Consider the following 15,236-nt stretch of genomic DNA (forward strand, 5'->3'; position numbering starts at 1 on the left):
GGGCATACAGGTATTGTAGCACCTTTGGGGATGTGTGTACAGGAATTTTAACACCTTTGGGGTTGTGCGCAGGTATCGTCACACCTTGAGGGGAGCCGGAGACCTCCGGGGAGGTGGGGCATGCGGCCCGTGGGGTGTGTGAAGGTTACACCGCACAAGCCGGCCGTACCTCACCCCCAAACCCCCGCAGAGCCCCAAAAGCCGCCCCGGAGCCGGGCAAGGGCGGCGGGGCGGGCCGGGGGAAGCCGCGCCCCGCTCCCGTCACGGCGGGGGCCGGGCCGGGCCGGGCCGGGCGGGAGGCGCCGAGGATCCGGGCCATGGTGGGGATCCCGGGCAGCTGCCAGCGTAAGAGCCGGGCTCGGGGCGCGGGCGGGAGGCGGCGCCGGGCCGGGGCAGCGGGGCTGAGCCCCCGGGCGGGCCGCGGGAGGGGCAGCCGCGCTTTGTGTCGCAGTCTGTAATTCCGCCTCTGATTAACGCGTGCTTCTCAGCCTGCGGGTTCACTGCCCCGAGGCGCGGGCCTGGGGACCCCCAGCCGCAAGCCCAGCCCGGCAGTGCCCGGGTTTGTGCGGGATTTCCGGGCTGGAGGGGTTTCGGAACAAGGGCTGCTGGGGCCGGCACTGCCCGAGCTCGGTGCTGCAGCCCAGGCGGGCTTGCACCCTCCTGGCGCTTCCCACATTGCCGGCCCAGCGCCCGAACGCGTCCGTGAAGTGTCTGGGACACTTTGTGGAAATACCCACGGCAGAGCTGGGCACGAGTGTTTCCCCTGCTGCAAACTGCGGGCACACAGCGAGCTGGCACCTGTGTGTGCGAGTCCTGTGCACAGAAATCCTGCTCGGAGCAGCGCCTCTCCTGCCTGGAGCTGGGAAGGTGGGTGTCCTCAGCTCCATGCGCGTTAATTTCCCCAAAATCCTGGGTTTGTTGCCAGAAGTGTCGTGCCCTCTGAAAGCCTTGAGGCTGGCAGGAGAGCGCGTGGTGCCTCTGGCCGTATTTCAGCCTCCTGAGCGTTTCCGTGGCCTGTGCTGGTTTGTCCACAAGTGGGGATGGAAATGGAGCCATCCCGGGATGAGGAGCGAGGTGCCGGGATGTCTGTGTGTAGCAATGTCCATTACACATGGGCTAGGTCACGGCCTCAAGGTGACTCTGTGGGTAAAAGCAGTTAAAAGCACATCCCAAAGCTCAGGAAATTCAAGAATTTTAAAATGAAGTGTGATTGCTCATAGGGAAGCAGTGTAAAGATAGATGCTGATGCTAATGTGGAAACCACTCTGAAAGCTGCATTCCCGATATGGAGAAGGAATTACCAAGTGACAGAAGTTGGTTTTATACTTCATGGTGCTGCTTAGGGCAGAATGTGTGGAGATGCTGGGGTGAGGCTATTACCCCTTAAGGCAGTTGGAAATATATGAGCCTGTCAAGGCGTGTGGACTTCAGCCAGCCAGTGTCCCAGGTGCCTGGAGAGCACCGTGGTGGCAGAGCTGTGTCCATGTCCACGTGGCTTTGGAGAGCCCGGGCACCTGGCTCCTGGCCTGCATTTGTCAGCCCTGCAGAAAAGGCCCCACAGAAGGAGCTCGGCTGAGATCGTGTGCTTTAACCCTGCTGCCCGAAGTCTGCGCCCAATCTCCTTTCCCCAGGCTCCCTTTGAAGTCACATTGAGAAACAGGCACTGCTGGGGGTGATTCATCTCTCCAGTCTGGGACACCTCTCTCTGAATGAGACAAATTCCTCACTGGAGGTGCCTGAGCTTTTTCATTCACTGCAAGGGGTGTCCAGGAGAGCTGGCTTAGGCTTTGGCAGTGAGGAGCTGGATGAAACAAATGCCACCCAGTGTGTCTGCTCGTGGTGCACGCAGTGGAGTGTGCAGAGACCAGTCAGATTCCCTGCTTCCCTCAGACTGAGCACAGGGAGGAGAGTCAGACCTTTGAAATCCTGCTAAAAATATTTGAAGCTAGGGGAGACAGGAATCTTGTGCCTCCATCATAGCTTCAGGGTGGGTACGTGAAACCGGTTCCTCTCAGCTGTGACACTTTCTGCAACATGGGACAAGTTGTTTGAATATTTTGTTGGATTGTGGCAGGAACGTGTGGATGTGTATGTGGCTGTTGAGTTTTGCAATATTAAACCATGCCTGAAATTAGGAAGAAATTCCTGGATGTGAGGGTGGCAGGCCCTGGCACAGGGTGCCCAGAGCAGCTGTGGCTGCCCCTGGATCCCTGGAAGTGTCCAAGGCCAGGATGGACAGGGCTTGGAGCAGCCTGGGCTAGTGGAAGGTGTCCCTGCCCATGGCAGGGAGTGGAACAGGGTGGTCTTACAGGTTCCTCGCAGCCCAAACCAGCCTGTTAATCTGTGATTAGGGCTTTTCATCTGGGTCCTGCTGGCAGAACTGAGCAAGCAATCACTGACCCTATGGCAGCAGGGACAGCAAGGCCATAGCCCCTGGCAGGAGAGGGTGAGGGCACCTGGAATGCTTGGAGTGACTCAGTGGGAGATAAAGTGTATTTTTGAAATTCAGTTTAATGTGTCTGTGGCCCAGCATCCATTGGGGAATGCTAAGGATAAGCCTGGTGAGCCGTGCAGCTGCTTTATAAAGATAAGCACATAGATGTCTTTGCAGATAGATCAGGTAAGGATTGCCCTGGTAGTGCCAGCTATTGAACAGTGTGAACACTTGCACAAGACATCACTCGGTTCTTGGGCCCAGTGTCAGCCCAAGAACACTGTTGGGGTTTATCAAAAAAAGTGAATAATCAGACTCATAATGTTTATAAATTGAATTATCTGCATAGCCCAATGATTTCTGATTTTTACAGATCCTGGCAATGTCAGGAGGTTGCTTGATTTCTTTGGGTGGGTATTACAGGGAAGTGGATCAGTGCTCAGTGTGAAACTAACAGTGGGGAAGGAAAGAAGAAATGTGGGACTGCTTTGAAACTTTGGGATGTTCCATGCTCGTTTAAGGCACATACCAGCTCTCATGAATGTGCTCTTCTTATGTGGATATTTCCAATGGCTAGAACTTGAAATGGATCATTCAGGGTCTTAGTCTTGATTGTCATATGCTGTAAAATGAAAGGCTTTAGGTGTTCCTCTTCCTTTGTGCCAGTGTTCAGGACAGTGAAATAAATTGACATTTTAAAGCAGTAAGAGAAAAGAAAAAGAACTTTTTGATTTGCTGCTGCTCTGAGTATTGAAAAGAGTTTGTACTTGGGAGAGAGCTTGTGGAGTTGACTCTGTTGGAAGCAGGACTGGAGTGGAATAGGCAGAGTGCTTTCCATCATCCTGAGCTGCCAAGGAGTCACAGGCACCTTGAGAGGCTGCCATGAGCCACTGGAGAGGGGGGGAACTGCTCAGGTTTCCTTCTTGCTGGCAAGAATCAGAGGTGAACTCTTCCCCTTCAGAAGAAGGAGGTGGTTGTAAGACTCAGAAAGGTGAGAAGTGAGCCCACCTCTCCCTCTCTGATGTAAAAAGTCCCAGGGGAAGGGTTTCCACCCAGACTGGCAATTTACCTGGAACTCTTGCAGAAAGGCACCTTCCTGAGAGCATTTGTCCAGCCAGTGTCTGGGGCTTAAAACTTCTCTGTCTGGGGCTTAAAACTGTGTCCCTGTCACCTTCTCATCTCTTTGTGCTACATCCTGAGTGTGTGCACACCGTTGTTTGATTCAGCCACAGACATATCCTGATCATAGTTTGGGCTGTATTTGTGCACTCTGGCTTGATCAACCCTGACTTTGGAAGTCAATTGAAATGTCCTTTACTCCCTTTCATGAGAGAGCAGTACTAACTTCTACAGGTAACAACTTTTCTGGCACTCGGACTTTGAGGTCAAATTCTGCATGTGTTTTCTTCAATGACGTGCTTTGCACACTTGGGATGATTTAAAGGATCTGACTGCTCAGGCAGGGATTTTCTCCAGTGTAGATTTATGTTGGTATTTAAGGTAGTCATTGCTAATAGCCCTCAGCCTTGGGTTGCAAGGGTGTTTTCACAAGATATGTGGCATGCCCTTGGCTTGGCTTTGGGGCCATAGCTGACACTTCAAAGCTTGCTAAAAAATATTTGAAAAATATTACAGAATTCTCTCATCACAGGCAGGGTTTTGAATGGAAAATGCAGGGTTAGCCTTTTTTTTTGCCTGTGGATATAAAATAATCAAATACTTAGTGAATGCTTCCAGACTTACTGCTGTAGGATTGGACTTGATAGACACACCAGTTTGTTTGCATCAATACCAGCTTCTCCCTGCTTATCTGTACTTTTTAATCCTCATGATCTCTTGGGAGTTGGCTTTCACTTCCTAGCAGTGCACCTGGTTGCTGCAGCAGGAAGTTTCTCCAAATCTGTCACCTGACACGCTCCCACCTGGCCTTTGTGTGTGTTTGATCCCGCCTTTTCTGCCAGGAGGCAACAGGAGGAGGAGGAAAAGAGGGATAAAGCCTTAAAGGAGGTAAAGTAAGGCGGCTGTATGTGTTTGGGGTGTGTGGGAGTGGGCTGGGGGAGGAGTGGTTGGGTCGAGCAGTTGCTGACACTGGTGGAACTGTGCTGGTGGCACACAACAGGCTGGCAGCGCTGAGGAGCCAGTCCAGGGACCCTTCCTGACCCCCACCTGGTCAGCAAAGACTCTTCAGTGGCCTTAACAGGAGTGGCGAGCACACAAATGGGCCTGACAGCTCATTACATCCCCCCTATCTTTTGTTTGTTGGCAAAAAACAAATATTTGCTTTATACTTTAAAGCTGTGCATCCTGCCTGCGGAGCCTCTCCGGATCTGGCTGCAGGTGTTGCATCAAACAGAGGTGGAACAGTGGCTGTAGTGTGGGGTACAGCTGTAGGGTCACACATGGTCCTGGGTAGGCAGAACTCCTGGCTGTCTGCTTGGAGCACAGGCAGCTTCCTTTTCTTAGGTGGGTATTGTGGCCTGCAGTATTTTTTGGCTGTATTCCCGAGAGCGAGCACTTCCCTGGCTCTTGGCTAAGCAGAAACTTAATTTAACACTTTTTCAAAGCATGGGGACAGCTCAGCCTGCGGCATTTCCAGGTGCAGATGAGATTAATTTGCTTATCTTAGTTGAGGGCAGGTAGTTGTGCAGGGGAGGTACCAGAGTCAGGATGTTAAAACACAAAGAAGTCAAGTGTTCCTCTGTTCCTCCCCCGTTGTGCGAGCTCGTTTGCATTAAAACACCCGTCTGGCAGATCTGCTGCTGGAGCCTTCCCTCCATCTCCTCCTCCTCCTTCATGACTAGCTTTGTTGGGGGCCAAGAAGCCACCGATGAATTGTGACTGGAAAGCGCTGAACTTAGAGGGGAGATGAAAAAAAACCTTCAAAACATTTGCAGCCCTGGCAGCGGGTCCACGGGTCGCTGATGGGGTTTATCTTCTGACATCATGAGGATCTCTGACATTTCTAGCTTAGAAACAATAACTTGCCTTATCCGTGGTCATGTTTTTCTAATTAAAGACAAAGCTTGGTAAATATTTTTTAAATGATTGAATTTCCCAAGTATGGAAAACACATGTTGGGAGTCAGGCTGGCTGCGTCCGATGCGCCTTTTCCCACCACGTCCCTCAGAGCACGCAAGTGCAAATACAGATTTAGAGCTGTGGGTGACAGGTTTATCTGGGATGATTGGCAAGGATTTATAAACCAGGAGGGGATTTACTTTGCTCTCCCTCCCTCCTCTTCCCCCTTCTTCCCCCGCCTCCCCGACCCCCGTCTCAGAAATAGGAAATTGGGATCACATTAAACCCTAATTGGTTTGGCTCCAGCGCTAGTTCGGTGGCTGCCAAATAGTTAATTTATTGCGTGAGAGTTTGGCCATGTGTTGAGAGGCAAATTTGCTTGAAGCAAGGCATCTCTGTAACCTATACATCCATTCCTGTGCCAGGTCCTGTTTACAGCATCTCCAGAGTGGGGTGCAGGGGTTGCTTTCCGTGCCCAGCCCGGCAGGACAGCGCAGGGGGACCTCGCCTCCCTCGCTCCCCTGCCAAAACGCTTTCAGGGATTGTTGCCTAAAAGAGCTTAAAGTGGTTTTAGCTGGACTTGGCGCTCAACGTTTGGGAGCTGCCAGCTAGATAAGACGTGGGAGGCTCTCAGGAGAATAAATGCATCTGTTTGGGAGATAGCAGCAGGCCTGGGCTGTCACCGCGGAGCGGGGCCAGGTGGGGAGTCCCCGGGGGTGGCAAGATGGCTTTTCCTGCACTGTGTCAGCAGGGACAAGCGGGAAGCTGGCACATCTGGCTGCCCCGCTGAAGTCCTCCTTGTTCCTGCCCTTCTCCACGGCGGCTGTCGGACATCCCGGATTTGTTGTCACTTGCTCACGGACCCATGGCATCTAGTGGTGTTCGGTTCCTGTGGAGTTTTCTGGAAGATGGGCTCCAGCAGAAGAGCTAGCAGAGGTTTGCAGGACAAGCAACCCTTGCTGAGGCCATCACTGCCTTCCCTGGCACTTGACAGGGAATTATTTGGATTTGAGAGGATACTGCAGCCAGAGTTAAAGACTCACTGCTAGCACGTCTCCGGTGTGGAGCATGATTTGAAAGAGGCTGTGTAAGGAATAAATCCATGGCTGTGGCATTTTATTTTGTTCCTCGCTGAGTTAAATAACAAACTCTGTGTAAGTGAGCTGCTTCCAGCTCCGAGGCAACAGAATTATCACAGCCGTGCTCAGTGGAGCCCTTTCTGTGTCAGCTGCTATTTCCATTGTGAACTTGATACCTGAAGGCTCAATATTGTGACCCTTTAATTTTCAGCTGCTGAAATGTCCCCTGCGAGCTGGCTAAAGGGGAAGAGCTCAGAGGGGAACTTGCAATGGTTATGCAGTAGGAGCAATGTGTTTCTTTGGGTATTTCTTAAGTGCTCAGTGTTTAGGAGAAATTGATAGGTAGTAGCTAAACACATTTAGCAATACCTTTCTTTCTGTAGCTCTCGCTTCCTGGGATGTAATAAAATCCATTAAGTTCTATTTATGATCAAAGGCCCAGTATAGCAATAGTTTTATTTGGATAATTATGGCTGTTCTACCAATAATGAAAATAGTGCACACTTCCAAATACTGCAGTGTTTAGAGGGGTGCAGGGTTGGCACAGCCAAATGTTTGCAAGTTTTGCTGAGGAGTCAGAGAGATACCAGTTAAAAAAAACCTGGGATCAAGCTGAGTCCCTGTAGGAAGGCATGTCCTGCCCACAGGTGCCACGTTGGGCCACGCTGCCCTGGGCTTTCCAGCTATCCATGGAGGTGCAGCAGGGTTAAGCAGACCAGAAGGGGTCAAATTTGGCAGGTTTCAGAAGCAAATGTGGTGGTTTGTTTTGGAGAGAACCTTTTCGTCCCCAGGTCTGAAGGCAGGTTCAACATTCAGCTGGGAGCAGCCACTCCCCACTTGTGCATCTCCTGCCTCGTTTGAAATGCAGCCACTTCTGGGACGAGCTGCTGTAATTACTTTAAAGCACATCGTACTTCCACCACTTTTGGCAGGAAGGAAGGAGGAATACTGTACTCCATCGCCAGACAAAATAGAAATCAACAATTGGGATTTTTCTCAAAGAGCAGATCTATCTTCTCTGCCATTAAATCCGAGTTGGATGGGAGCCTTGTACCCATTTTGCTTTCCCGGTGCGAGTGTGTCGTTCTGCAGCTCGCAGCCTGCGTTCATGGGAAGATTTAAAGCAGCAAATTCTAGCCAGGAATTCTTTCTAGCACTTTGCTTTCCTTCTGCTGTTTGCCTCCCTCTTCACACTACAGATGCTGATGGATCACCTTCCATGGTGAGTAACGGGACACGCTGTACTTTACGTGGTGCTGGGAAACCGTGTTGTCCTCAGGAATGTTCTTGCAGAGAGGCACTGCCACTCCTGAAGCAGCACGGGTCAGGAGCTGTGTCACACAGGCAGTGCCTTCTTCTTGGGGCTCCCGTATCAGCCACTGCAAATCAGCTCACGCTGGAATTGTGGGTGGCTCACCTGCATCCATTTACTGGTGTTTATTCACCCCTCTGCTGCAGAGCACCTGACTTCAGATTACTGCCCCTGGCCCACCTGAGTTTCCACATTCCAGAATACACTGGTGGTGTCCTTTTATCCCCCCAAGGGCTGAGTTTTTTCTGTGAGAGCTCGGTTTTCCCTCTTTATCTAGGCATGCTGAGCACCTAGAAGTTAATGTGATGGAATCTTCTGAGGGAGAGTCTTGGTTTTGCACTGCAGTACTCCAAAAACATTCCCAGGTGCTTGTCTGACTGTTTTCTTCTTGAATATATTTGTCTTGTTGAAGAACCCTTTTTTTTCCCTGTATGGTATTGATTTTATCAAGAGGGAGAATAAAACCTCTTTGTGCATATGAATAGGTAAATAACTATCAGAGCACACAAACTGTTGAGCAGGTGATTTTTAGATATTTCTTGATTTGTCCTCTCCCAGTTTTATTTAAATGTTCAGTCACTGCAGTTACTGTGTTCATCAGGATTTATTTCCCATTTAATAATTACAGTAGTTTCCTTTGAGCCCTGTGCCTCTAATTAAGAAAGCTAAGCTTGAGATAAAACTAATGGAATTAAATTTGTCATGTTTTTCTGGTAAAATACGCTCAGAAAAAAAACCAGGTAGGCTCAGTCAATGCTCCTGAACATTGTTTACCACATCTTGATCCTCCACCTGTGCTGAGGACTATCCTGGTGGCATAAGGACAGTAGAGCACCAAAGACCAGGATGTGATCCATGCAGGAATTCTTGCCTTCAGTCTCACAGGTACCAAACAAGATAGTTTGGTTGGCACAGAATCTCCCCTTTTCCCTTGTGCACATGTAAGGATTGCCTCAGTTTCCACCAGCACTGCATTTTTACTGTCCTGCTGCTGCTCCTGCTGGTCTGAGGTGGCCCAGGAAGCTCTGGAGAAGCTGGCAGCACCACTCTGAGCTGGTCCAGCTTCAGGTGTGCTCTGGGCAGGTGTGACCCTGTCCCCATCCAGGCTCTGAGAACCTCTTTTGGTGAAGGGCAAGCCAGTGGACAGCTCTCCCTGAGTACATGCAGCACACCAGGAATTTAGCTCTGTCCAAAAGGCCGTACTGCTCCAAGCAGCAGCTCCGTGAATGGAGATGCACCTCTTCACACCTCCTGTGTTTTATAACACAGGAGCAAAATATTCAGGGCATCTAAATAGTTTATGGCCCGACAAACAAATTCTGGCAGTGGGAGCACGAGTTTCCATCTCATTAAATTGTTGGCAAAGCCCTGGTAATTCCAGTCACTGATACAGCACAGGAATTATCCCTCAACACGACTGGTCGTGTCAGGTCAGAGCATCACTGCTTTTTCTCAGCAATTGTGTGTTTGTACTTGAGGGGAAAAGAAAGTGTTGAAATGTCAATTAACTGGGTTCTTCTCTGGGGCTGGAGCAAGGTCTTGTGAGGTCAGAAAAAAGTGTCTGTGGATTTCTGCACCTAAGTTGTAATGAGGAATTGTTCTCAATTTTTTTTTTTTTTTTTGTCATACAAAACCTGACACACATTCCCGGTTTGGCAGAGGCTCTGAAGTTTATCTTGGAGCTCAGCAGCTGCTCTGCAGACCAAGACACAGTTCCTACCATCTCCCAGCTCTTTGGGCTGTAGGAAATTACTGGACCTTTGGAGCCCCTGACTTGGGGCAGGTCAGCTGTATCATGGCCATTCCCATTTGGGGAAGTGTGATGTGAGCTGGAGAAAAGGAGTGGGAGATGCCAGTGTCCTCTGGCTCCTGTGGCAGGCAGAGGATGAGGTGTTTTGTTGCTGGAGTGGCACATGTGTCCAGAGGCATGGGAAATTTGCCTCCAGCACTGTTACAGATTTTAAGGTGTCTTGCAAGCAAGAGGGAGCAGTTTGCTCTCCCTGCCACGTGTTACCTTCCACAGCTTTGAGACAGCCACATGCAAAATTCATTTTAGAGGTCGGTCATCCAGTCCCAGAGACTAAGGAATGTTGTAGTACGGCTTTTATAAGATTTATATGCTTTATCAAAGGTCCTATAGTTTTCTCATTAAAGCAGGATTATCCTGCTGGGATTAGCTGTTCTGCATGGGTGAGGAAGACAGGCACTCTGCAGTTTCATAGTGAGATGCACTGAGAAACAGGAGAGCTGGGGGGCCCAGGAGACACAGGGATGCAGGTGTTTGGAAACGGGGCCCGAGAGGGGCTTTTACAAATGTCGCCTTGATTTGACTTGACTCCTGAACACGTGGGAGAATGGCAGCAGGCTGCACCTCCAGCACTCCTTAGCATCCAAACATCCCAGTCCTGAGACTCGTCCTGGCATTTAACAGCCTCCTCAGTGAGAACCTCAGGGAGTGAATTTGCAGCTTTTCCATATGCCGAAACAAACAGGCAGGGAAACCTTTTAATTTGCACAAGGATCTTCTATAGTCAATACAAGTTGACCCTGCAGGCTTTCTGGAACTGATTCCTGTCAGTTTGGCCTTGCAAGATTTAATTTAACCCTTAAATTATCTCCCTTTCCCCCAACATTTTATTACATAGACACTCAGAATGGTTGGGTTGGAAGGGACCTTAAAGACCATCCTATTCCAAATCCCTGCTGTGGGCAGGGACACCTTCCCCTATCCCAGGTTGCTGAGAGCCCATTCCAACCTGGCCTTGAGCATTTCTCGTGGATTTTTTTTCCTGTGTGACTACAATACTGAATTCAGCTCAAGTCACTTGAAAATTACTGCTAAGTAACAAACAGCTTCTTTTGCTGGTTCTTTGGTGACCATAAATGTCTGGATCTTGTTGGGAAGTGGGTTTGGGGTTTTTTTTAATGCACTGTCTGCCTCTCCAGTTTATAGTAGAATAGTTATATACCTTTGTGTTGTTAATATAAATATTATTAATATTTGTGTTCTTAATAGAAATACTATTAATACTGCCATCACTGACCAAGAGGAAAATGGTGCAAAGAAATGCTGAAGCAGCACTGCTAACCAGGTAGTTGTATGATGCTGCTGCTTAGTTGTAAGGAGTCTCCAACAAGAATGAACTGTTAAACTAAAAGCCTGTTCAGACTGCAGTATTGACTTGAAGAGAGGTGTTAACTTGACATGACTGCTGTAAAAATCCCTTAAAAACAGTCCTAGTACTTCTCATGCTCTGCTCATCATGACATTCCCTAGAGGATGAGTATTTGTCAAATGTTGTTCTAGAGAAGTGAATTTCCAAGTATTCACCCGGTCAGACAGCAGCAGTGAACAGGACAAGGGTCTTCCTTCCTCTGTCCCAAGGGAGCCTCCTGCCAGCCTGGAGCCCATCAGGGACCTGGACACGTGCAGCTCCTGTGCTGGTTGGGTTGGTGCAGCCCAAAGCTGGTGTGTGAGAAATGCAGCTGGTGTAGAGGTACAATCATTGGAGCATCCAGTGGTGGCCTACTCTGAGTAGGACCCGTGCTGGATTTAGCACTCCTTTCCACATCTTTGGGAGGTTTTTGGTGGCTGGTCAGTGCAAAGCTGCCCAGCTGAGCTTTTCAGGTTCCCTGGGCTCAAAGGAAGCAGATTATTAACCACAAACACAGCACCTACAGCCCTGATACAGCCTTAAATAGGGCAGGAGCTGCTGTAACTCTGATCTCCCCCTGCAAGCAGGGCAGGGCTGTGGCTCACCAGGTGTTTGCCTTCAGCTGCAGCTGCTCCATCTGCCGAACCAGGTGGAGATGTTTGGGGTATAGGGAAAACACAGCTGGGAGAAGTTAAGAGCAGCCCTGGGAGGTGCTGGCTCACCTGGGCAGAGAACATCCCAGAGCAGGCTCGAGGCAATAAACTCAGCTTCACCTTGGCCACAGCCCTGGGTAGCATTAATGAAATGAAGAGGAAATAAATGTGTTTGAGCTGCTGCAGTTTTGTTGGGTTTTTCCCTTAGTAGTGACAGCCAAATCACATTAGATCTTTCCAGAATACTGCAGTTTAGCTGCCTCTGCCATCAACTCCAACCCCACTTCAGAGGAGCTTTGCTGATGAATCTTTCTTTATCTCCTGCTCCAGGTTTTTGTTGTTGTTTTTTAAGTTAAAATGTCTCCTTCTTATTCTTCTCCCTGAGTTGGGTTTTTTTTAATGTAACTCATGATGTCGAAAATGAAGATTTTGATGACTTTTGAAGTTTCAAGTTTAGTAAACCTGAGGTTTGGATTGAAGGTAATTATTTTCTTGCTATTTCCTCTCTGTGCATGCAAATTAACTTCACCATGCAGGTGTTTAGGTTCTTCTGGCTCTTGAAGTTGTCTGAACAAGTATGTCCAGTGTGTGGGGTAGAAGACACCTGTGTGTCTTCTGGTGCTGCTGGTTGGTGTGGAAAGAGCACTCAAGGGAATGAGTACAGCTCTGGGTGAGGGGGGTGACCCTAAATCTATGCTGGAGACACCTGTGGATGCAAGGGTTGGGGACAGCTGTGGTGCTGTGGGAAGGACCTGATGCCTGCATCCGTTCTGAGTTTCCTCTTCAGCTCAGTTGTTTCAAGCTGCTGCATGTTAAATCCTGGAAGGTGGTAAGCCTGGGTGGGTTGAGGGCTTTGTCAGCTCGGTTTTCTCCAGCCCTTTCTCTAGGGAGAAGGTAAGCGTAGCTTTTTGAGATGTGGTTTTCTGTACCTGTTGTGTGTTGTTGAATGAGTTTGTGTCAGAGGGATCTTGTGATTGGATCATCCTTCTGTTGGAAAAAGTCCATCTGTCGAGACAGAAACTTTCCTTGAGAGCAGTGTGTTCTCTCTCAGGAGATCAGATACCACCCTAAGCACTCCATATCTGTCTTTACTAAACTGTACAGTGTGGCCTAAATAAATATTTACTGATTTGGGTCTTTGGCATCCTGGTAGAGCTCTGGCTGCTTGACCTTTGGCTGTCCTCATGTCCTCTTGATTTGTGTAATTTTGGAACAAATAGTGGGTTTTTTTCTTTTTTTTTTTTTTGTTTGGTTTCAGTTTTGGTTTTTGGAGGGTCTTTTTGGTTGGCTTTTTTTTTTTTTTTTCCCCAGTAACCATATGAAAGGGGAAGACTTTAAATCCAGGTTTCACAAGATAGGGTTGTTCAGGTCCAGGGCTCCAATTTGTGAAGGCAATAAACAGTGTCCTCAGCTGCATCTGGGATTGAGCTGGGGGATGGATGGACCCTGGCAGGTCCTGGTGCATCCAGCAGTACCCCCAGACACACTGTGGTCCCATTACTGCCTTTACTGGGAGAGGAGGGCCCACCCCAGTGTGACCAGCTGAGCTTGGCTGTGACTCTTGGAGGAACAGTGTAATGGGAGTGACAGAAGAGTTGGGCCAGAAGAGAAAAATTCATGTTAGCTTGAGTATAGCTTTTCATCCTCTTAAAATTCTTCTGCTTCTTTGAAGTGTGAATCCCAGATGCTACAAAAGTATTTTTCCAGACACGGCTGTGCTGTCTTGCTGTGCATTTTCCACCAAATTGCTGAATTACTGTTCTCCTTCTGGTCTTCAATTTTTTTTTTTTTCCATAGCTTTATCTATTTGTCTCTATGTTTTACATGGCCAAAACTCATTCCTGTCTCCCATACCCATCTGAGCACTCCCCCACGAGGCAGCATTCCCACCAGGCTGTGGTGGAGGACAGGAATGCTGCCTTTTTTTCCAGGAAACTTGTAAACACGAACTTCCTGTTGACATGAGCTGTAAATCTGCAAATAGGCTCTGCTTCCGGCAGGAGGGGAAAGTAATAAAATTTCAGGTCCTTGTTCACTGTGCCTGGTCCTCCTTGAGCTGCATCCAAACACTCCAGAGGCAGTGGAAGCACAGAGAACCTGCTGATTGCTCTGTACCTCTGGAAATGAGTCTTTCCTTTGATTTTTTTTTTTTTTTTCCTCCTTCAGGCACCCAAACAGATGCAATGCTAATAGAAGCCAGTTGGAGAATGTCAAAACCCTGATGACTCCAAAATGATGCTTCATTTGCTTGTTTTCCCCTTTCCTTTCTCACTGCTTCTCCCACCACTGAGCTGATTTTCAGTTTTGGAGAGTTAACTCTGCCTTACATCCACACCAGGCATTTTGGGATAATGAGCTGGCCAAAGTCTGGCAGTATTGGCAGAGCACACCAATAAGTTCCCCGTGGCACACATTTTTGGGAGGCTGATGCATGCTTTAATTCTGGGAGGGTAACAGGGTCAGGTAGCAGGCACCTGGGCAGGTGGCTGAGCTTGCTCAGCACATTCCAGTGGTTGGGAGGACAGTGATGATTTGATGATTTTCAGGATCGGCTGCTGGGGAAGGGATGGAGGCAGATGAGGAGCCTGGAAATGGTGGAAGCAGAGAGTGGCGAAGGGAAGCAAAAATACGGCAAAAAAAGCAGATTAAACAACGAGACTAAAAGCATGGTAGTGGAAAAAAAAAAAGGAAGAAGTGGGTACAGGACACGGCAACAAGGAGCAACGGGCAGGATAAAAGGAGAGCCTGGATGGAGGCCGGCCTCCCTTAATAAGCATGCCATTAATGAAGGCTGTCCTGCGGCAGCACGGGGCTGTGCCCTGTCCCCTGTCCCCTGCCCGCCGGGCTGGCCCTGCCGTGGCTCCGCGCCCTGCCAGCGCTCCGGGCGGGGTGGGAGGCACATGGCAGCGGTGAAAGGGGAGCCTCTGCCGCCCCTGTGCCTGGGTGGGCGTGCTGGGCCTTTCGTAAACTAATAGCTCCCAGCAGTGCTGCTAAATCAGACTTTGTGGAGCCGGGAGCGCAGCGCTGGAATGCCGGGCCAGGCGCAAAGGGCTGCGCTGGGCTCTTTTTTCTTTTCTCTCTCCCCAAAGCCAGCGTTTGTCAGGTCTAAAGGGTCAGCGGGGAGCAGGAGAAGGGAGCTGGCGAAGAAAAATGGGTAGAAAGGAAATAGGGGGAAAACTAGCAAAAAAACAGGTTTGAAATGTGGTTTCTGTGATGGGTTGGAAGGAAAGGAACCCTGCTCACTGCTAAACCTGCAAAGCCAACAAACTGGGATGCTGCTGGGGAGTCTTGCTTAAAATCCACAGCTGGTGGTTTTGCTGGGTGTCATGAACAAAACAACTTGGCATTTTATTTTTATTTTTTTAAAGGGAGATTGGAATTTGGATATTTTAAATCAGTGTTACCAGGTTAGTGACATCTAATTAATGAGAAAAGAACCCTGCTTGGGTGGCTGTGTGCTGGGGAGGTACCACTTTTCTCCTCTGAAGCACTGGGAAAGGAGCAGAGCCCCAGCAGCCCTCACAGATGTGCAGTCCCAGGGCCTGGAGCAGAGGGAAGCTCAGGGTGAATTTGGGGAAAAAAAGG

The 15,236-nt window shown here is 49.3% G+C and overlaps 1 protein-coding gene across 3 annotated transcripts in view; it reads left to right on the forward strand.

The window, feature by feature from the left end:
* Positions 1–298: 298 nt before the first annotated feature.
* CBFA2T2 (CBFA2/RUNX1 partner transcriptional co-repressor 2) overlaps positions 299–15,236 on the forward strand; it is a 57,932-nt gene continuing 42,994 nt past the window's right edge. For 2 of the 3 annotated variants that reach the window (XM_053992685.1, XM_053992686.1), the window contains exon 1: positions 299–345. In XM_053992685.1, the coding sequence (XP_053848660.1) occupies positions 318–345 (28 nt within the window). In that variant the 5' untranslated portion in view covers positions 299–317. Of the gene's footprint in view, positions 346–826; positions 868–15,236 lie in introns of those variants that run through there. The other variant, XM_053992689.1, reaches the window with a different exon arrangement.

The sequence above is a fragment of the Vidua macroura genome, chromosome 17, assembly GCF_024509145.1.
Source record: "Vidua macroura isolate BioBank_ID:100142 chromosome 17, ASM2450914v1, whole genome shotgun sequence".
Classification (NCBI taxonomy): Eukaryota; Metazoa; Chordata; class Aves; order Passeriformes; family Viduidae; genus Vidua; species Vidua macroura.